General features: G+C 41.5%; 1 protein-coding gene across 1 annotated transcript; it reads left to right on the plus strand.

Moving 5' to 3' along the window:
• The first annotated feature begins 82 nt into the window (after positions 1–82).
• On the plus strand, positions 83–18,468 carry FASTKD2 (FAST kinase domains 2). The gene is made up of 12 exons (XM_045480948.1): positions 83–240; positions 1,035–1,855; positions 5,496–5,599; positions 6,292–6,400; positions 6,698–6,821; positions 7,095–7,234; positions 8,368–8,540; positions 12,738–12,901; positions 14,163–14,372; positions 14,772–14,859; positions 16,794–16,908; positions 18,273–18,468. The coding sequence occupies exons 2-12, from the start codon at positions 1,133–1,135 to the stop codon at positions 18,390–18,392; spliced, it is 2,070 nt and encodes a 689-aa protein (XP_045336904.1). The 5' UTR covers positions 83–240; positions 1,035–1,132; the 3' UTR covers positions 18,393–18,468.
• Positions 18,469–21,274: the final 2,806 nt, after the last annotated feature.

Here is a 21,274-nt window from a genome sequence, read left to right on the forward strand (position 1 = left end):
TGGGGTACACGATCACACATTATATTTAAAAGCCTTATGCTCTCCCCTGTCCCTATCCCTAAGCTCAAGAAAACTAGTCATTCTCTTTGGTAGGTTTTCTTCTTAGGAAGTTAACCTCGCCAACTACCGCGAACGGAACCTTTTGGACCTATGAGGGACCCGTAAAACCTCGCGATACGCGAGCTCGCGGGGAAGCTGTCATGGCTGCGCCTGTTTAGAACCACGGGGTTCTGACCTCAGGTGAGTGGACGACGAGCATAGGCGGGAACAGTTCGCAGCCCTGTACCATAGACTTCTTGCTTTTTGGAGAAAAGTCTCAGGAGTTGCTCGGGCATTAAGTTTAGGGAGGTGGGTTAATATTGGGTGGCTCAGCACTGGCTCCTAACATTTTCTGAGATCTGGTGATACTGGCTCATGTATCTATCTCTTAAGCGCAGGCCGCATGCAAGCGTCACTTTGGTTTATTGCTTCCTCTCCTCAGCGGTTCTACTTGTCCCAGTCCCTATTCTTCCAAGTCCGGGTTTGGCAGTTGCTAAATCTTCATGTTGAAAAGTATCCGTCATGGGAGGTAGGAGGGAGGGGAAAGTGGGTGATGGGCATTGAGGAGGGCACCCGTTGGGATGAGCACTGGGTGTTGTATGGAAACCAATTAGACAATAAATTTCATTAAAAAAAAAAAAAGTATCCGCCAACGTTAAAACTTTCTCAGTGAAGATCTCTCCAGGCAATGGTAACATAAAATTCCTTTCTTAAAAGGAAACTTTGTGGGAACACTTTCCACCAGAAACCCCACTTTACTTATTTATTTTTCAAACCCATTTATACGATGACTACTTCCAAAGTAACCTGGCTTCTCTGAGACAGTGTACACATTGGTGGATGTGGAGGAAGCCCATGTTGGTAAAGCAGTTTTACCATTTTAATCTTTAATGTCTCCATAGGTTCTCACTTTAGTCTCTGTTAAATTCATTTCGTTTCTTTAAGTAAAAGTTTTGCTTTGATTTGTATTCCTTTTATAACCCTTTCCCCCACAGGAAAATAACGGCATGTCTTCTCTTTCACTCATAGAAGTGGCATTTGTGTTACATAGTCTACTTTAAAGCGAGTTGAAAGTGTTTGAGTGGATAGCAAAATGATGAACAGAGCAAGTTCCTTTTTATGGAACCTCAGACAATTCAGTACTTTTGTTCCAACAAGCAGGACTATGAGGCTGTATCCTTTGGGATTTTCCAGACCCAGAATTGTTTTTTCATACAATTCAAACCTAAGAAACCTTCTCGTAAGTGACTTTGGCAATAGAGTGCAGTCATCTATTAGGTACCTTTTTCAGGATGCCTTAATTTTTAAATCAAGAGACGACTTTCAAACAAAGGGCGTAAGCACTGAAACAGTCCTTACAGTTAGCAGAGTGCTTTGTCCTAGAAGACTCTCCTTTGATTCAAAACACTCTCTTTTCTCTGACGAGGGATTGAAGATAAACTTTCATCACGAGGCCTCCAACGAAGATGTTCTCACCAAGGAAACAAAACCAACCCCTGTCAACTATAGAAAACTGTCTCGGGAGTGTAGTTCTCTGAGTGATGTGTTAGATACATTTTCAGAAGCATCTACTTTTCCCAGCAGTAACTATATTTCAGCAATGTGGACCATTGCCAAAAGGATGTCTGATGACCAGAAACGCATTGAGAAACAACTGATGTTTAACCACCCTGCATTTAGCCAACTGTGTGAACAAGTGATGAGAGAAGCCAAGATCATGCACTGTGACCACCTGCTGTTCAGTCTCCATGCTGTAGTGAAGCTGGGAATTCCTCAGAACAGTCTGCTGGTACAGACTTTGCTGAGAGTGGTCCAGGTAAAATCAAAAGGCGACTTAAATATCGTTTTTCTCGACATGGCATACTTTGAAAGACTGAGGGGAAATAGAGAAGTATCCTCCTTGGAAGAGATTATCAGTGGAATGGTAGTTTATATTTGTTTTTGCATATATGTGATTTAGAGACCTTAAGTTGACTGGGCCTTTCCTTCCTTTTGCTATGGACATTTATGAAAGCTTGTGCCGTTTTTTCTTCTCCAGAGTTAACCAATAGTGAGGACTAAAATGAGGAGAGATACAAAACATACAAGGAAATGTTGGTTAGTTGAAGGCAGGAGAGAAGGGAAGAGGGGAGAACTAATATTTGTTGAGTACCTGCACTTTTCCCTAGTTTAATTAATCCTCTCAATAGCCCTGCAAGGTCGATGTTTACCTCAGTTTTGCAGATGAAAAAACAGAGTTGATGATGTTAACTTGGCTAAAGTCAGACAGCTAGTGGATTCATTTATTCATACAATTAACATTTATTTCGTATCAATAGTGTATCAGTTACTGCACTTGCTACTAGAGAGAAAGATTTAGGAGACCTCATGCCTGTTTTCCCTATGGAAAGGGAAAGGGAAGGGAAGACAAATATTTCGTAGGCAATTATAAAAATAACCAACATTTGTTTAATAACTCGTACATTTACTAAATTATAGGCACTGTGCTGAGTGCAAGGGGATATAAGTATGAACAAAATAACGGCCACATGGAGCTTTAAGTGCAATGAAGAAAAAATACAGTCTTGTAAGAGGGTGTAACAGACTTAACAGCTTAGTCAGGAGATGGTTTTCATGATGGGAAGAAGAGACGGGAGGAGGAGACAGGGTTAGTGTTTGAGGCAGAGATACACATACAAAGTTTGAAAACAGAATTGTCTCATATAATCCTCAGTGTAGCCTTTAAAATATGTACTACTGGGGCGCCTGGGTGAGTCAGTGGGTTAAGCGCCAGACTTCGGCTCGGGTCACGATCTCATGATTCGTGGGTTCAAGCCCCACGTCAGGCTCTGTGCTGACGGCTCAGAGCCTGGCGCCTACTTTGGATTCTGTGTCTCCCTCTCTCTCTGCTCCTCCCCCACTCATGCTTTGTCTCTCAAAAATAAATAAACATTAAAAATTTTTTTTAAATAGATACTATCATCTTACTAATGATTAGTAAATCGAGGCTTAGAGAGGTTAAATAACCTGGCCAAAGTTACCTTTCTGTGAATGTCACTCTTTGTAGGTCTCTTGATTTGCTGAGTAAATTAGCAAATACCTAGTTCATAGTAGAACAAGGATTCAAGCCCAGTAGGAGATGATATCTAAGTTGAATGAGCAGCAGCTTGTGAGAGGTTGATAGTGAAAGGGATGGTATTTGAAGCAGAGAAGATTGCCTGTTCAGAAGAAAAGTTTGGCAGGTTTGGGGGAGCTGAAAGTAGTTCAGTGGTGCTGAAGTATAGAATATTGGGGTTGTGGGGGCGCCTGGGTGGCGCAGTCGGTTAAGCGTCCGACTTCAGCCAGGTCACGATCTCGCGGTCCGTGAGTTTGAGCCCCGCGTCGGGCTCTGGGCTGATGGCTCAGAGCCTGGAGCCTGTTTCCGATTCTGTGTCTCCCTCTCTCTGCCCCTCCCCCATTCATACTCTGTCTCTCTCTGTCCCAAAAATAAATAAACGTTGAAAAAAAAAAAAAAGAAAAAAAAAAGAATATTGGGGTTGTGTGTTTGAGGTAGTACGGAGGAAATTGTGTAATTGTGGTCAAGGAGGAGGGGTTATGCGTATAGGGGCAAGACCGAGACTGGAAAGGGGGGCGGAGCTCAATCATGAAGAGCCTTTTATGTCTGGGTAAGGAGTTTGGAGCTATCCTATAGGCAGTGGGGATCCATTAAGTATTTTAAGCAAAGTGTCAACATGTTCAAATTTATATTTTAGATCACTGTATGAGTGGAAACACTACCAGATGTGATGATGAAATGATAGCGCATTCAACTAATTGTGTACCTTTTAAGGGTGGACATCTCGTCTTTTAAACTCGATGATCAGGATTAAATAATTTTTAAATTTTTTTTATTTAGTTTTTTTAATGTTTATTTATTTTTGAGAGAGAGAGAGACAGAGACCGAGACAGAGCATGAGCAGGGGAGGGGCAGAGAGAGAGAGGGAGACACAGAATCCGAAGCAGGCTCCAGGCTCTGAGCTGTCAGCACAGAACCTGATGTGGAGCTCAAACCCACAGACTGTGAGATCATGACCTGAGCGGAAGTCAGACACTTAACCGACTGAGCCACTCAGGTGTCCCAATAATTTTTAAATTTCTTGAGGATGGTCTCACGTGTAGTCCTTCCTATTATAGAATTGAAGAATTAAGCTCATAGGCATATAACTGTATTTAACTTTAACTTTTTATGTTACTCTGATTTCCATCCATCCTTCATTAAGAATGAATTTTTATTTGTGTGTGTGTGCTTAAACCACAGAATATATCTTTATTCTGTTTATTTGGTAGACTGTGTTCTCTGCACAGCTATTTAAAAGTGATTCCAGTTAGTTACCACCTGGTTAGCAATGCTCTTACTGGATTTTGGACAAGTATCCCCATCAGCATAGCCTCTGCATTGGTGAGGTATGAGCAGTGGACATTTGGAGTCAGTATATCTTTAGGTACAATTGTGTCTTGCTGACCTGTTGGAATGTTGTAAAGACAGTTTGGCTAGAGATGAAAGCTCAGTATGTCATTGCTGAATTTGTCCTTCAGTTACTTGGTCTTTCCTTTCGCAGCGGATAATGATGGAATGTTGCAAATTGATATGGAAACCCTCCCGTGGGAATGAGACCTTTGTTTTTCTTTCGGCCTTCTCCATTTCTTCTCATTACCTGGTTCTAACCTAAGACTTTGTGCCTTGTTAGTCATGCCATTTTAGCAGGAGAGCATACCTCTTGCAGCCTAAGTTTTCTCACATGTGTTCACAAGTACTTTTGTGAGGTGTATGAACTGGCTGTGATTAAGTTGTAGAGTACTAGATACACTGTGTTGTCACTATTAACTTTCCGAATTATGCCCACTGCCATTTCTAGAATCTAGATTAGTACCCTAATCCAGGAGATCTGAGACATGGAGCTGGGGGCCTGGAGCCCCCCCTTGGGACCCAGTGGTAAAATGTGATAGCAGATGTGGATCAGAAGATTCACAACTGAAGCTACAATATGATAACCGGGAAAGGACAGAGAGAAATTGTAAGAGAACAGCTATCTGAGTTTCTTTGGGGATGGACAGATTACCGTGTATACCTCAGTAGCTCTTACGTTACTGCATTTGTTGTCTTCATGCTGAACTTGAGTCCTAAGAAGAAGTCAAAATAATGTTTGATAAAAGTTAACTTCAGAAGCTTCTGAATATGATCAGTACCAAATGGATTTTCAGTGGTAATGATGAATGTAAAAAGTGTTGGTGCACAAAAGCGTGTGTTGGTTATTTGGGAAATTCACTTCATAATACATTTCATTTCCCAAAGATGTTGTTTCTTGTGGGCTGGCTATGAATTATTGGTTTGATACTTAGTCATATAATTGAAAGCATCAGTTCAGCAGTTTTGCTTTGGTGAGATCGTCTGCTCTGGGCTTATCATCTGCAGTGTTCTTGTAATTATATTTCAATAGGAACGTATCAATGAGTGTGATGAGAAATGTCTTTCAGTTTTGTCAACTGTCTTAGAGGCAATGGAGCCATGCAAGAATGTGGATGTTCTTCGAGCAGGAGTGCGGTGAGTCCTGTCTTACGCTTTCTTCATGTGGCATTCTCTATCCCTTTTATATCTCCAATCAAAAACCAAGAGGAAAGCTGACCTGCCTTTTTTTGGGTGGGGGGAGACTTTGTTGTAGTATAGTCTTCAGTACCTTAGTAAACTTCAAATCCTGACTCTGGATCAGGAGAAGCTAGAAATAATACTTCTTTTAGGGTCTACCATAAAAAAAAAGTGTGGGCAATAGTGAATTCTAAATTGATCTTAAAACACAGTACTGATGTGGGCTGGGGGAGAATTGACATGTGTTCCGCTCATCACGGTTATTTGGGCACCATGGGGAGGTTACGTGGCGCTGACTTGGCCTGAAAAGGGGCTTGAGTTTTATAATTTATAACATTGCTGCAACTGATGTGTTGTCATAGGTCTGTGAGGATAGTACTTAATTTCCTTTTTCATTGACTGTGCATTGGGATATCTTATTATAATCTCCTGATGTGATTTGTTTATTCATAATGGTAGCAGAATAATGTGAGAGGACAGTGCTGGGCTGGCCCTGCATCTTTAACTACTTACACTCCCCCGTGGGTAGGCGCATTATTTTTATGGGCTTCATCTTCCCTGCCTAGAATTAGGAGCAGGACCAAATGACTTCTAAGATAACTTCGGTTTTCAGATACTAGAATTGTGGTGTTTATTGTGTATAATTACAGGATACTAGCCGATCAGCAAGTCTGGAAAATTGAACGTGTCTTCACATTACAAGCCGTGATGAAATGTGTTGGAAAAGACGCACCAATTGCTCTTAAAAGGAAACTGGAGGTAAACACATTTTGGATTTTCTCTAGTGGCAGGATTTGAAAAAAAAAAAGAAAAATTCTTAACGACCTGCTATCAGTTCCTGAAGTCAGTTTTTTAGGAGGACATTGTTGTGCTTTTGGGTTAGAACTTTGCTAAAGTGAAATAATAGATGCAGACTTATATTTTTTGTATATACAAACATATGTATTTAACCTGTGTATCTATTTGAGTCATTCTGCTCAAACTTTATCCTTTTTACTTAAAGATAAATTTACTTTACTTTGCCACAAGTTATAAATTAAAGTTTGTTTTCTTTAGATGAAAGCCTTGAGAGAATTAGACAGGTTTTCCGATTTGAATAGCCAGCACATGTTTGAGGCTTTAGCTGCCATGAATCACCGCTCTATTACACTTCTGAATGAATGCAGTAAGATGGTCATAGGTAAGAGGAATTTTTCTTTCATGATTCTTAGCATCTGACCTACTGTTGAGGACTGTATTTGTTTTGTTTGTCTTAAGATCTTTGCTGTTATACAGACACTATCTGATGATATGATTAGATCTGAATTTTATTTTTGCCTTTGTTTTTTACAAAGTACAGTGCTATTTTTTTTTTTTTTCTAAAGAAACAAAAGTATGGAGTGTAGAGTATCTTGGATGTTACGTTCAAAGCCATGTGGTAATGTTTGTTTGTTTATTTAACTCATTCTTAAAGGTAATATCCATGGGTGTCCTTTTAAAGTATTGATCAACATACTGCAGTCTTGCAGAGACCTCCGATACCGTAATTTAGATCTTTTTAAGGGAATAGCAGATTATGTGGCTACAACTATTGACATCTGGAAGTTAAAACAAGTAAGTTTGTTAGCAGTTTAGAATAAGCCTCAGAAACTTGGGAGAAGCATATCAATTCATTTCCCATTCTGAGTAGTTCTCTATCAGCTTTATAGCAGTTAAAAGAGCAAAATATTCCAATGTTGGATTTACTTTTGAAAAATCAGCTTCTTATCATTTATGTCTAGGAGTTACCTGTTAATATACTATTCAATCTTTTGACTATCTTTCTGAAATAAAAATTATATTGTCCAAAGTTTGCTCTTCTATTTGTTTTTCAAAAAAAACCAGTTGTGTGGTACTCTGGATAATTAGGATTATTTCCGTTTCTGCTTTTACTTTTTTAGATTTAGAATAATAAAAATGGGTAATGTGACAGGCTTATGCATTTGGAAGAATACAATGCCATTACTTAATGATCATGCCTATTTTCTATTTATGGAAAGTTGTCTTGTTTCCTCCAGAGTAAGAACCTTTAAATTTGGGGGCTGTGTTAGCAATATAAATATCTAGAAGCAGCTGGTAAAAATTTCTTTTTGTGACGAAGCAGTGGTAATTGTATTAGATCACTAGATTCACTTTACCTTGGAGGGTAAAGTATATATTGAGATTGCCATGGAAATTGTCTTTGGAAAGAGAAGCACTAATTGTGAGAAGTTCCAAGAGGGAAATGAGAAGTGGACTGGAAATTTTAATTTAATCATAGTATTTCCTCTCTGTTCTCATTTGTACAGCTCAATGTGGAATAGAGAAATTTTTGAGTTCCCTCTTACATGTTCTCTCTTCCTTTTGGATGTAGGAAGTGTCTGGGTTTGGAAGAGGGAATAGTTCAAGATGATTCGGTCATTTTGAAAAACCTCAGAAAAGGTGTATTTAAAGTAGTTTTCATATCTGTTGTATGAAAAACCTATAGGAAATGATTTAGAAATATGGAAACCATTGTATGCTCTGTTTCTCAGCTTATAAAAAGATAGTATTAATATCTGATTCAAGAATTACTGGAACAGATTTCGTGAGGAAGAGAGAACTGTTTCTTTGTGGAGAATATTCTCTTCAGACAGTTCTATTGCTGTTTAAATTTTTTGAGATCTAAAACAATTACTCGTAGCATACTATAATTATTAAAAGTTTTTCCTCAATTCACTCTTTTAAAGGTTCTCTTTCTCCTCATTTTACTTGAAGACCTTGGCTTCCGACATACTGATTTGATGGACTTGTTCATGAAAAAAGTGATAGATGATCCTGCTTCTCTAAACATGAAAAGCATTATCTCTATTCTTCACGTGTATTCTTCTCTCAATCACTTCTACAAATGCCAGACCCAAGAGTATGTACTTTTTCTTTTTTTTTTTTAATTTGTTTATTGCTGCATAACATACTTCAGGAGAAGATTACGTATTATCATAAGCTTAATGGATTGTTACAAGTGAACACATCCATGGTCATTATCTATATCAACAAATAAAACATTAGTATGCTTTATTTGAGAAGTTAAACAGAACTTCATTTTATTTTATTTTTGCTGTTCTTTTTTCTTTTTTGCCTTGTTTGTTTCTTTGTTCATTATGACATATTTGTTAATTCAGCATAGGAGTCTTCATTTCAAACTCTCCCAGCTTATTCCCTCAGCTCCTGAGTTCATAGTTCAATTTTCACCCTCACTATTCAGTTGGTCCCAGACTACTGCTTTCTGTAATTTTCATTTTTTTTTTTTTAATTTTTTTTTTTAACGTTTATTTATTTTTGAGACAGAGAGAGACACAGCATGAACGGGGGAGGGGCAGAGAGAGAGGGAGACACAGAATCGGAAGCAAGCTCCAGGCTCTGAGCCATCAGCCCAGAGCCCGACGCGGGGCTCAAACTCGCGGACCGCGAGATCGTGACCTGAGCTGAAGTCGGGCGCTTAACCGACTGAGCCACCCAGGCGCCCCTGTAATTTTCATTTTTAACCACAGCCATGTACTTCTGTTAAATACAGCAGCTCCTCAGACGTGCTGGGCTCTTTCATACCTCTGCTTTCTACCCAGAACATCTTTTCTCCCTTTCTAGATCAGATTGGATTCATGAAACCCAAAGTGCATATAAAATGTCACTTGCTAGAAGAGTGATTAAAAGCCCGGACTCTGGAGTCTGCTTAGGTTTGAATCCCGGCTCTGCCATTTGTTAGCTACTTAACTGTCAGCAAGTTACTTGTCTGTGCCTCGGTTTCATCATCTATTAAAATGGGGATCAGAAGTAAGAATTATTTCTAATCACATTGGGTTGTTATGAGGATTAAACGAGTTAACCTGTGTTAGGTTCTTAAAGCAGTGCCCGGCACATAGTAATTGTTAGATTACAAAAAAACTTACAGCGCAGGTCACAGGCTGGCAGGAATAAACTAGGGCAGTTCTGAGGGTCTCAGTGGCAAGAGTCACAGGCCATCACTTTGCCATCAGGTAAGTTACTTGACTGCAGCTGCTTTCTGTTCCTGTGGTTTTCCCTCAGGATTCAGATTTCTAAAACAGCAAGTCTGGTTGACTGGGTTTGGGTCACATGCCCATCGCTTTGGAGCACGTAACCCAAGAATCCTTGGCCCACTGAAAAGCAGCTGCCCACTGTACCCTCCATCGTACTGAAAAACTCAGTCTGTGCTGCATTTCCCATGCCTTCCCTACTTGTCCCCATCAGAGCCCTTGTGCTTGTCGTATCTATGAATCTCTGGTGGAGCCCTGACGCAGAGTTGTAATCACTTATCAATAAACCTGTCTCTGCTTCTCAGTTGGAAAGCTCTCTAGAGTGAGACCCAGGTTCTTGTTATTCTGAACTGAGCACAAGACCTGGCACTGAATAGGCATCTAATAAAGGTTTAAAAGTACCCCCAAATTTGGTCTTTCTCTACTCCCACGCTTGTCTTTGAGGCTGGCTCCCATGTACCTCCTGCACTTTCTTGACAAACACCGTCAAGCAGTGATAATTAAAACTCCAGAAACAGCTGCACAGATTCCATGGTATTAGGAGAAAAAGCACTGGGTGGTTAGGGAGTTTTTCAGCCTATTGTAAGCATTGCAAGAGACAACTTGGTCGAAATTGTTACATTGTGTTCCCTGTTCTTCTACTCCCCTTAAGGAGACAGGGCGTGGATATCCCAGAGGAAGGCAGTAAATGTTAGGTACCAAATCAACACTCTCCAGAAGAGAGAGAAAGGATGCTGGGGTCTTAGGCTGTAGCGGCAGAGATTTTAAAAGCAGGCCAGCTCAGAGCATTTGGGAAGTAAGTTGACTGGAAGAGAGCGGTAGAAGATTTGGCTGAGCGTATTGTATATCCACATGTTGTACGTTAATCATTTTGTTTATGTGATGGCCTCTGGGAGACAGGGTGTGTTAAATCCAGAATATGTTCCTGGGTTTGAAACCCAAGGAAGCAAACATTGTAACGGTTAAGCTGTCCTTTCAGTCCTTTGGTTTCTTCTTGATCGGTACTTACCACCCTGTAAATAATCCCAGATTTGCATCTCTGGTCCTTAGTGTGCCTCTGGACTCCAGGACTTCTGTGGTTTGCACGTGGTCACCATGTATCTTCTTCCTCTTCTTTTTCTTTCTTTTCTTCCTCCTCTTCTCCCCCCCTCCTCTTCCTCCTCCAGCAGTTATTTAGTGTTTACTAAATACTATGTGAAGTGATGTTTTAAACCACTTTATTGAGGTCTGATTAACACGTAAAAAACTACATGTTTAATGCACCCAACGGGGTGAGTTTTTAACTCATTATTCTTGATTCTTTTCTGCTAACCTTCTCTTCCTCATGTCTTCCTCATCTAAATTTGTTTATTTAGCCAGAAAACGTATACTAAGCACGTGGCTACTTAGGACAAAGATGAATGAGACACATCCTTTTTTTTTTTAAAGATTTTATTTTTAAGTAATCTCTACATGCAACGTGGGACTTGAACTCATAACCATAAGATCAAGAGTCCCATGCCCTTCCCACCGAGCCAGCCAGGCACCCCAAGACACAATCCTTTTTTGCCAGGATTCTATGTAATGGGTAAGGTAGATTTTGGCAATTAAATACAGCATAGAAATTGGAGTGAGAGAATTTTATGCAGGATAAATGGCAATAGAGGAAGACTGTGCCAGTACACTAGCCAGCCTGGTGACCTGGAGGTTCAGGATGAATGCCAAGCAGTGCTGCCTGGAGAGGTGGTTCCTAAGCAGATCTTAAAAGATGGAGCAGTAGGAGGTAACCATAAGAAGATAAGCAGGAAGGAAGATTCTGAGCAGAAAGGACTCCATATTCAGTCTGGGAGGAAAGGAACAGCAGAGCATGTGCAGGGAAGGATGTGCAGTTGGGTGCTGCTAAAACACGAGGAACGGGAGGAATGGGATGAGAAGATTCGAGAGGTGATCAGCACCCAGGCTCCAGAAGCGGTCATCTGCAGCCCCCCCTTTCTCGCCTCACTGCCTTCTCTGGGATCTTTCCCCTTCTTCCCATCCCATTGTAACTCCCACAGTCCTGCTCAGCCTGCCCTGGCCTCCACTGTCTCCCTCACCCCCTCCTGCTGCCCCTGGGACCTACCAGCTGATCTGAGACTTTTTCCTCTACAGGCTCACTGTGCAAAGGGCTTGCTCACGGGCGTGCTTGCCTTCGCTCCGCACCGTGGCCCCACCAGCTCCTTACAATAGCACAGATAGCACGCACTCTCAGGGGTCCATTTCTTTGCTCAGTTTCAAATGATCTTCCCTTCTCCTGTCTTTTCCACTTGTTGAAATTCTCCTTAGCCCCAAAGCTCTATCTACTTACTTTGCTGTGTGCTATCTCAGTACTTTGCATGTCCCATAATGATAGATAGCTTCTGTCTAAGATTCTGACTGACCTGGGTTCAGAACCTGCCTGTGCTATTTATCACCAGTGTCACCCTGGGCAAGTGACCTCTCCTACTGTGCTCTTTCCTCTCTTCATGCATGTTTAACTGCTTTGTTACACTGTATAAATAACACTGCTTCTGGGTGATAGGATTAGGCTTGCAGTTCTTTTACTTTTAACTCAGAATATTGGTAGCTGGAGAATCTACGCTGGTGTTTCAGGCCTTACAGACATACTCATCGTACAAATCCAGTATCATGGTTAAAAGGCTCTGGAGCCTGACAGCTTGGGTTCCAACACTGTCTCTGCTACTTCCTGGCTGTTTTTTCTTGGACAAGTTCTTCAACCTCAATGAACCTGTTTACTTGTCTTTTTTAAAGAGGATAATAAGAATACCTACCCCATAAAGCTTTAGTAGTGATTAAATGAGTTAAAGCCTATGAAGTGTTTGCTCTGTATAAGACATATGACAGTAGTTCACTAGCATTTATTGAGAATCTATATTTATTATGAGGTAGCCACCTGACCTGAGGGACATGTGAATACTTCCTGCCAGTCTGATTTTCTTACTTCCTTTCTTTGGACTCCTTAAAGCCATCGGTTCTCTGGCACCTAACTTGCCTCACCATGACCTTGTGTTCTGTTCATGTTTGAAAGCTGACTTTTCTTTGTTCCCCTGAAGGTTCCAGGAAGCTATGGCTCGTTCTCTGACTGGTTACCTTCACCACATCTCTTCTGAAAACCTCTTGAAAGCTGTGTCTTCATTTTGCTTGATGAACCATTTTCCCCTGGCCCTTATTAATCAGCTTCTCCAAAAGGACATTATCAACGAGCTGCTGACATCAGGTATGGCGTCGGTGTACAATGGTGACTAAAATAAGGCAATACCCTGGCTGCCTTGTGATTCCGAACGGGGTCATAGGTGGAGCAGATGCTACTGAGGACAGAACCACAAATGATGAAGTTGAAGGCCAATGCTTTAAACTAGCAAACCACCCTCCGTTAATGACAGATCCCAGATACAGAAGGCAAGGATAAGAAACACGTCATCGTTCCTTTTTTTTAAATTTTTTTTCTTAATGTTTTTTTAAATTTTTTAATTTCTTTATTTATTTTTGAGACAGAGAGAGACAGAGCATGAGCAGGGAAGGGGCAGAGAGACAGGGAGACACAGAATCGGAAGCAGGCTCCAGGCTCTGAGCCATCAGCACAGAGCCCGATGCGGGGCTCGAACTCACAGACCGTGAGATCATGACCTGAGCCGAAGTCGGACGTTCAAGCGACTGAACCACCCAGGCGCCCCCATTGTTCCTTTTATTTACGCTGTCTGCACCTGTACAAAGGCCGAGTGTTCAAGGTGTTCTCTATGCCTTGATCGAAAATGTTTGTAATTCCTAACCCTTACGTGTCACCTTTGAAGCCAAGTTCAGTCAGCTTCTGCAGCTCTAAATGCTTTGTCACTCATGGTCTACAACGAGGATACACCCCCTAGGTCAAGCAATCAAATAGTTCCCAAAGTAGTGAATTTATTTACTCTTGAAACAAAATTAATTGTTGACTTTTGGTCTTTTATATTAAGCAAAGAAAAGCAATATCTGGCCGGATGTACAAAATTTGATCATGTGTCTGAGAACAGAGAAGTTTAAATTCTTTGAAAAAACAATGTTAGGAAATTCTGAAGTTGAATTGTGAAGGAGGAATACCATGTGCTGATTTTTTTAAGCGGTTACTGTGGGGGAAGCAGCCTTGATCCCAGGAAACCTGGATTCTAGTCCCGACTTTGCCTTTCGGTAATCATGAGGCACTTGAACATTCCTGGGCATTCCCTCATCACTCAGTGAAGAGTTTAGACTAAATCATCTTGAGAGAGATTTTAAACTGTAAGAGGTCATCAAATACTGATCTAGACACTGGGAACTAATCTAGACTGAACTGATCTGGGCACTGATCTAGACTCTGGGAACTAGGGAGACACAAAGACTCCTCTCGATAGGAAACACATAATCAGAAACATACGTGAATAGAATGTCTTAACTGTGGCACTAGTGTTTTTTGGTAACTAAATATTTTTTCTTAACTCTAGATTTTCTTTCTCTTTTTTTTTTAGGTGACATAGAGAGGAACGTTCACAAGCTTCGTATTTTGGCCGCTTGCCTAAAACTTGATACTTCTTGTCCCAAGGCCGTAGACTTAGCGCTGCCGCCGCTGCCTTCCACACCGCTATCTCCAAACGCGAAGGTGGCAGACGCACTAAGTAGCCTTCTGGGAGAAGGATACTTCTTAAGAAATGTACAGTTGCCACATGATTACCATATCGGTATGGGGCTTTATGAGATTTTCCTCTATCGTATTTTATTTATTTTCCTTTATTTTGGACAAAGATGGGTTTTCCGCAGCAGGTTAGTGCGGCGTTGGCCCCGGACTGGGCTGCCTGATTTGGGCTCTTGCTCTGTGCGTACTCGTGCTGCGTTTTCGGGCCCTCCCCAGCCCCCGGCCCCTTGTCCGTGAGGCGGCAGTAAACGTGGTGCCCACCTCCTAGGGTTCCTGTGGTGAATAAATGAGATTATACGCGTGAAATCCAGACTAGAGTCTGGCACGTGGTAAGCTCAACATAGTTTTTGTCTGATGCCGTTATCGTTATTAGTAGTGGTAATATACATTTTGAAACAGAAAATCACTTTGAGCAATGTTTGAAAAATTAATTCTTTTCTTTCAGATTTTGAAGTCAGAATGGATATTAACAGGAGTCAAGTGCTTCCATTTTCCCATATGGATGCGGTAACTTCTGCTGCAGATATTCAAAGGTTGCTTGCATATGTTCATTTAAATCTTAATTCTCAAAGACTTCATAATAAGTAGCAGTAACAATACTAAGACCTTATATTTATGTAGAACTTATAATGTACCAAGAGACTTCTCATCCATTAATCTCCTTAGGTGTAAATGTGGACATTGATTAAAGACAGTGGACTGGAGTTGAGCTGTTAAATAGGCAGTGTGTGTGTGTGTGTGTGTGTGTGTTTTTTAATAGGAAGTTTTTAAAAATCAGGTTTTAAAGCTGAATACTACAATAAAACAATGTCAACATAATTGAAACTATCAGTGCAATGTAAACTTTTGACAAGATAGTGTAATAGTCATAAAAAATGAAGGCATCTATGAAAATTAAATACCCAGTAAATATTTTGTTCTACCACCAGGATCTTTCCAAAGGTAGAGAAACTTTAGCTTTTTAATGAAGTTGTATTGTGTATGGGTCAGGCTGTATTGAAGTTAATCATAAGCCGTTTCCTTGACTCGCATACTACAAACTGTGTGTCTCTGGAGAATTGTGATACTGTGCTCCAGAGGATGTCCTGCCGAGCCAGTGAAGCAGGTGCTTCCGGTCATGTTGCGACACCCCGTGTTCGGTCAGCCTTCGTATAAAGGCTCTGCTAGGCCCTGCGGGGTGCACGAAGTAGAGGCAGACGTGGATCCCGACCCCAAGGAACCTGTCTCTCAGTTGCTTTATAGGACATGCACGTAAATACAGTAGGGAGAGGTATAGAAACAGATCTGTAGGCGTTCAAACTCTTAACCTGCTCATCCCTCTCCATTCTCATACGACTCTTTAACTTTACCCTTTTCTTTTATTTAAAAAAATTTTTTTTTCAACGTTTATTCATTTTTGGGACAGAGAGAGACAGAGCATGAACGGGGGAGGGGCAGAGAGAGAGGGAGACACAGAATCGGAAGCAGGCTCCAGGCTGTGAGCCATCAGCCCAGAGCCCGACGCGGGGCTCGAACTCACGGACCGCGAGATCGTGACCTGGCTGAAGTCGGACGCTTAACCGACTGCGCCACCCAGGCGCCCCAACTTTACCCTTTTCTGAATCCATCTAGCTTGTTCCTTGTCCATCTGTTTCACTGTGATCTTCCCTGTACTGTCACCCATCTCCCCGGAAGGAATAGCTTTCTCTGTGACCTCTGTGAAAGCTAATTGTTCTTTTTCAGGTACTCCATTGTTCTGGCCTAATAATATACAAGCTTTCAGCCTAAAGTCCTGAAGAGAAGTAAGGAATGTGAGCATTCCTTTAACAGATAAAATTTCTCTTATGTTATCTCAGATAACAGCCAAAGTATAACAGAAGAGAGAAAGGATACAAATGTCTTATTTTCCCCCCAGCCAACTTAATCTTTCCAAAAGGCCAAGAACAATGAAAAAACAAATTACGCCTTCCATATTTTGTTACACATACAGATTTTATCTTTTTAACAGTTTGGCCTTTCTCTTAGTGTTTCCTGTTTTGTATTTGGTCTCTCTGGTTTTCAGATGCTGCTCTCTCTGGACCATGTGTATACAAGGAGAACATTTGCCATTTCGTTTTTCTACATCAGTACTTCTAGTAGCATAAATAATTATATTCGGGTCAGAGATTGAACACTGCACAGGAAAGCCTTGAAATGCTTTCCTATCTGGATATTTTCCTCATCAAGAATGTAGCCATCCTTGAAGGTGGTTGAAGGATGGCTGCGTAAAGCATTATTGCAAACTTTTGGTTTCTAAAACAGCCTTCATGTGCTGGAGTGTTTGTAAAGGCCGAGTAACAAGGAGGTGGAGGACGGGAGGGGCAGTGGGGAACGGTGAGGCCTATGGTTGGCAGAGAGAGCCATGAAATCTGCAAAGAACAGGAGCACAGAAGATTGTACGTGCAATCTCATTAATAACGGGTCTCCTTTTGTGCATTTTTGTTTTCAGAGTAGCTGTGCTGTGTGTTCCTAGATCTACTTACTGTTTGGATTTAACCCACCCCAGAGGATTCCTTGCTATGAAAATGCGGCATTTGAAAGTAATGGGTTTTCATGTAATCTTGGTAAGAAGAAAATGCACACGAGATACTCTTCAGTGACTGATGTCTGTTCTGCTGGGGATGTTGTGGTTGAGGGTGGTCACAAGGACTCCAGGGGAATCGTCAGCAGTATTGCAGTAATTCTTTGGAAAAGAACATTTCTGTACGTGATTTGGTTTTTACTCAGCTGATAGTTGTCATTTACTAGGAGTTTTATAAATGCTACATTTGGTCAACTTTAATCCTTTTTGGTAAGAGGAAAAATTTCTTATTTAAGACCCATGACATCATATTCATTTCCCAGAGTTCCTTAAGGGAAGGAAAGATGAGAATTTAAGCTTTGTTTTCATGGGCTGGTGTGAGGCTACTGTAGGAAGTATGTCTCCAGGAAAAGCTAGCTGCTTGTAAGAGGGGAGCTCACATCTCATCTTGATTCCAACTCCACAGCTTTGCGTGACCAGCCTTTCCAGATGTTTCTGTATGGAGCAAGAACCTTGTGAACGAGTTTATATATATGTTAGCATTGGGGTCTATCTAATTGCCACTCATTTGGTCCTGCATGTTATGTGAAATGTAAACATTCACATTTACGTTATGATACTTTCCTATCCAAAAATGGATTACATGTATATTACTGAGGTTAAGGTGCCACATTTCTCTTAATGGGCTACTGTTTAAGCTTTTTCCCCATAAGGGATATTGTATGTATTCTAAGGAAGATTATCCCAAGAAAGGGATTTTTTCACCCTTTAGAGGACCTTAGTTTTTTAAATGTTTGTTTATTTTTGAGAGGGGGGTGCAGAGAGAGAGGGAGACAGACAATCCCAAGCAGGGCCCCCGACATGGGACTCTATCCCACAAACCATGAGATCATGACTTGAGCCTAAATCCTGAGTTGGATGCTTGACCATTTGGGCCACCCACGTGCCCCAGAGACCTTTAAACTTTTTAGAATTTTCACTGATAGAGCTTTCTTCAACCCTACCTAGCACATTCTCTTACTAACCCTTTAAAATATGAGTAATCATAAGATAGCACTTGCTTTAAAATTTTTTCTTGTTAATGTTTTTATTTATTTTTGAGAGAGACAGAGACAGAATGCGAGTGGGTTAGGGGCAGAGAGAGAGGGAGACACAGAATCCGAAGCAGGCTCCAGGCTCTGAGCTGTCAGCACAGTGCCTGACGCGGGGCTTGAACTCAGGAGCTGTGAGATCATGACCTGAGCCGAAGTTGGACTCTCAATGGACTGAGCCACGCAGGCACCCCAGCACTTGCTTTTGAAGAGCAGTTGGCTTGATATCATGTTGATATGCTTGGATCTCGAAACTAGCTTTTATTTTACGTGTTGTCTTCTTGCAAACTGATTATTTTCTCCTTTCTTTGGTAAGGTCCATAACTGGGAGATAGAAAGACTGCAGATGAAGGATGTAGTCACGTTTTTGAAGACTGAACTCTATTCAGCTGAAGCCTTTCCTACTGCTGATGTAAATCTGCAAAGCACGTGTTAAAATGGAAGCCGCCTTTTCATATTGGGAGACGTAAATTTGTAAAATAACTTTAATAAAGACTGAAATTCAGTTGTCAGTGGAATCTACCTGACTAGTCACTATAACAAAAAGTATCACTTCAGTTCACTGTTAAAATTAATTTGAAGAGTGGGAGAAATGTTGTTATTGGCATTTTAGAAGGTGCTAAGAAAACTCCAGGGCCATCACTTTTCCAACCCAACCTGTTTCCTCCAGTGCACAGATATGTGACAGATTCATGAGGTTTTATTTTGGCTCCTGAGCTTTGATGCATTGAACACTGGCTTCTTAGTTGTGAAGGGCAGCAGCTAAGGTGGCACGGGCAGTCCTTGCGTTCGAGACCTGCATATTTGCACTCTTACTGTATACGCTGTTCTAGAATTCAGGCACGGACTGCGTTTTTAATCGTTGGCCACGTGGCCATTGGACCCAGTGCTCAAATCACAGAATTTAAGAAATGATGCAACAAATGCCTGCAGGCCAGGCGTCTGCTTTTGTAACAGGCATTCTACGTGGAAGTGGCTCGTGAGCCACACTGAGAACTGCACAGCGAAGATAGTATAGACATGGCAACGAGTCCAAATTTATTAAAACTGCTAGGCTGTGGGTTGCTGACATGTAACTGTTGTTGCCATTATTGAGGTCGTTCCTTTTCCCTTTCTTCCCCTCTCCCCACCATTTCAGGAAGTCTTTTAAATTAAATATATAGCTGAGCTATGTTGTGAGTCAGAGCTGAGGACTATTTTTCAGTTATGTTTGTTCCTTTTTTTTTTTTTTTTTTTTTTCCCTCAGAGAGAGAGTGTGAGCCGGAGAGGGACAGAGAGGAAGAGAGAGAATCCCAAGCAGGCTGCACACCCACCATGAAGCCCAACGGGCTCAGTCTCACAACTGTGAGAACATGACCTGAGCCGAAATCAAGAGTTGGATGCTTAACCGGCTGAGCCACCTGGAGGTGCACTCCCCCCTGTCTTTTTCTTGTTTATTCCTTCATTGAAACATTTGTTCAAGGGGCGCCTGGGTGGCTCAGTCAGTTAAGTGTCCAACTTTGGCTCGGGTCATGATCTCACAGTTCTAGAATTCAAGCCCCTCATCGGGCTCTGTGCTGACAGCTTAAAGGCCTGCTTCAGATTCTGTGTGTGTCTCTCTCTCTGCCCCACCCCTGCTTGTGCTCTGTCTCTCTTTCTCAAAAATGAATAAATGTTAAAAAAATAACCAAACAACATTTGTTCAAATTTGCGGTGTAGCTGTCTACCTAGTGTTTGACTCACTGTGGATATATTGAATTTCATTTATGAAACCCGAGTGCCATGTAATTTGGTAAGTATTTTATCCCAATGCAAAAGACTGGATGTTTCTGTCATCCCTCCTAATTCTTATGTTGAAACCTAACCCAAGCATGATGGTGTTTGAGGTAGAGCATTGGGAGGTGATTAATCCATGATGGTGGAGCCCTCATGAGTGGTGTTGGTCCTCCTAAAGAGACCCCAGAGAGCTCCCTTGGTGCTTCTGCCATTTGAGGACACAGAAGATGACCATCTGTGAGCCAGGAAGAGGGCCTCCACCAGACACAGTCTGCCAGAGCCTTGATCTCAGACTTCTCAGCCTCCAGATCTGTTGAGAATTTTTGTTGTTTATAAACCACGCAACTAATGGCATTCAGTTAATATCAGCCCGGATGGACTAAGATACCCCAAATACACAGACATGCAATTATTGGACACCTTATTCTCTGCCAGACCCGGCCAAGTATTCAGATGTATTCTTTCCCAGTATCGTAACTCTCTTTATGATCCTCCTGGGGCCCCTGTTTCCTTATCTCTAAAACGACGATAGATTATTTGCCACGGCAATGCAGATCATAGGGCAGGGCTGGAGTGTGAGCCTGAGGTGACATGGGCGTAAGAGAGAGTCGAGGAACCCTGGAGTGGCAATAAAGGTCCAGCACAGGACTGCAACTCTTGAGGTTTTACCCGCTTATCCAGCATTTAGAAAAGGTTCGGGGTGAAAGGAAGTTTAGCAATCATTTAACTCACCTCATTTTATGGATGAGGAGGTTAAAGCTCCAGGAACTTGATTTTCCTGGAGTCTAAGCCCCATCATTGATTGCTGCTTCATTTCATCCTCTACTGCCCTTCAGCTTGGGTCTCAGCAGATCTGGATTCTGGCTTCAGATTGGACAGCACTTAGCTTTGTGGCCTCGGCCAAGTGATTTTAACCCTTATAAGCTTCAGAATGAAGTTTGAAAATCTTTGACTAAAGAAACCAAAATTCATTCTTTAAATGTTTTGTGTGTATCTGTTGCTTCTAGTGGCTTAATTATGGCTCATAGTCAAAAGATTGGACAATTTTTTTTTTTTTTTTTTTTTTTTGAGAGAGAGAGAGGGACAGAGGATCCGAAGTGGGCTCTGTGCTGACAGCCGAGAGCCCAATGCGGAGCCCGAGCTCCCAAACCATGAGATCATGACCTGCGCCAAAGCTGGACGCTCAACTGACTTGAGTCACCCAGGTGCCCAGGATGGGACAGTTTTATGAATACTTGTAATTACCTTTTGGGGAAGTCGTTTTCTTGCATCTGTACCATTGTCGTGGTACATAAAAAGGCATTCCTCTTTAAATAGGTCTTACCAGTGTCGGCACTCTTCATTGGTTTTTGGTCTAAAAACAATCTTGTGAGACTCCAGGTATGGTGAAGGGGAAACATTTAAGTAATAATATATAAGTCTTCTCAGGATAGAAACATTTACTTCCCATTCCAGGAGATATTTACATATTCTCCTTTTCTGGTATTCAGTTGATCAAAACAAAAGAAAACAAGCGAAAAAACCCAAACCACACAACCCCGGTTTGATTTCATGGACTCATTT

This window comes from Leopardus geoffroyi, chromosome C1, assembly GCF_018350155.1.
Source record: "Leopardus geoffroyi isolate Oge1 chromosome C1, O.geoffroyi_Oge1_pat1.0, whole genome shotgun sequence".
NCBI lineage: Eukaryota > Metazoa > Chordata > Mammalia > Carnivora > Felidae > Leopardus > Leopardus geoffroyi.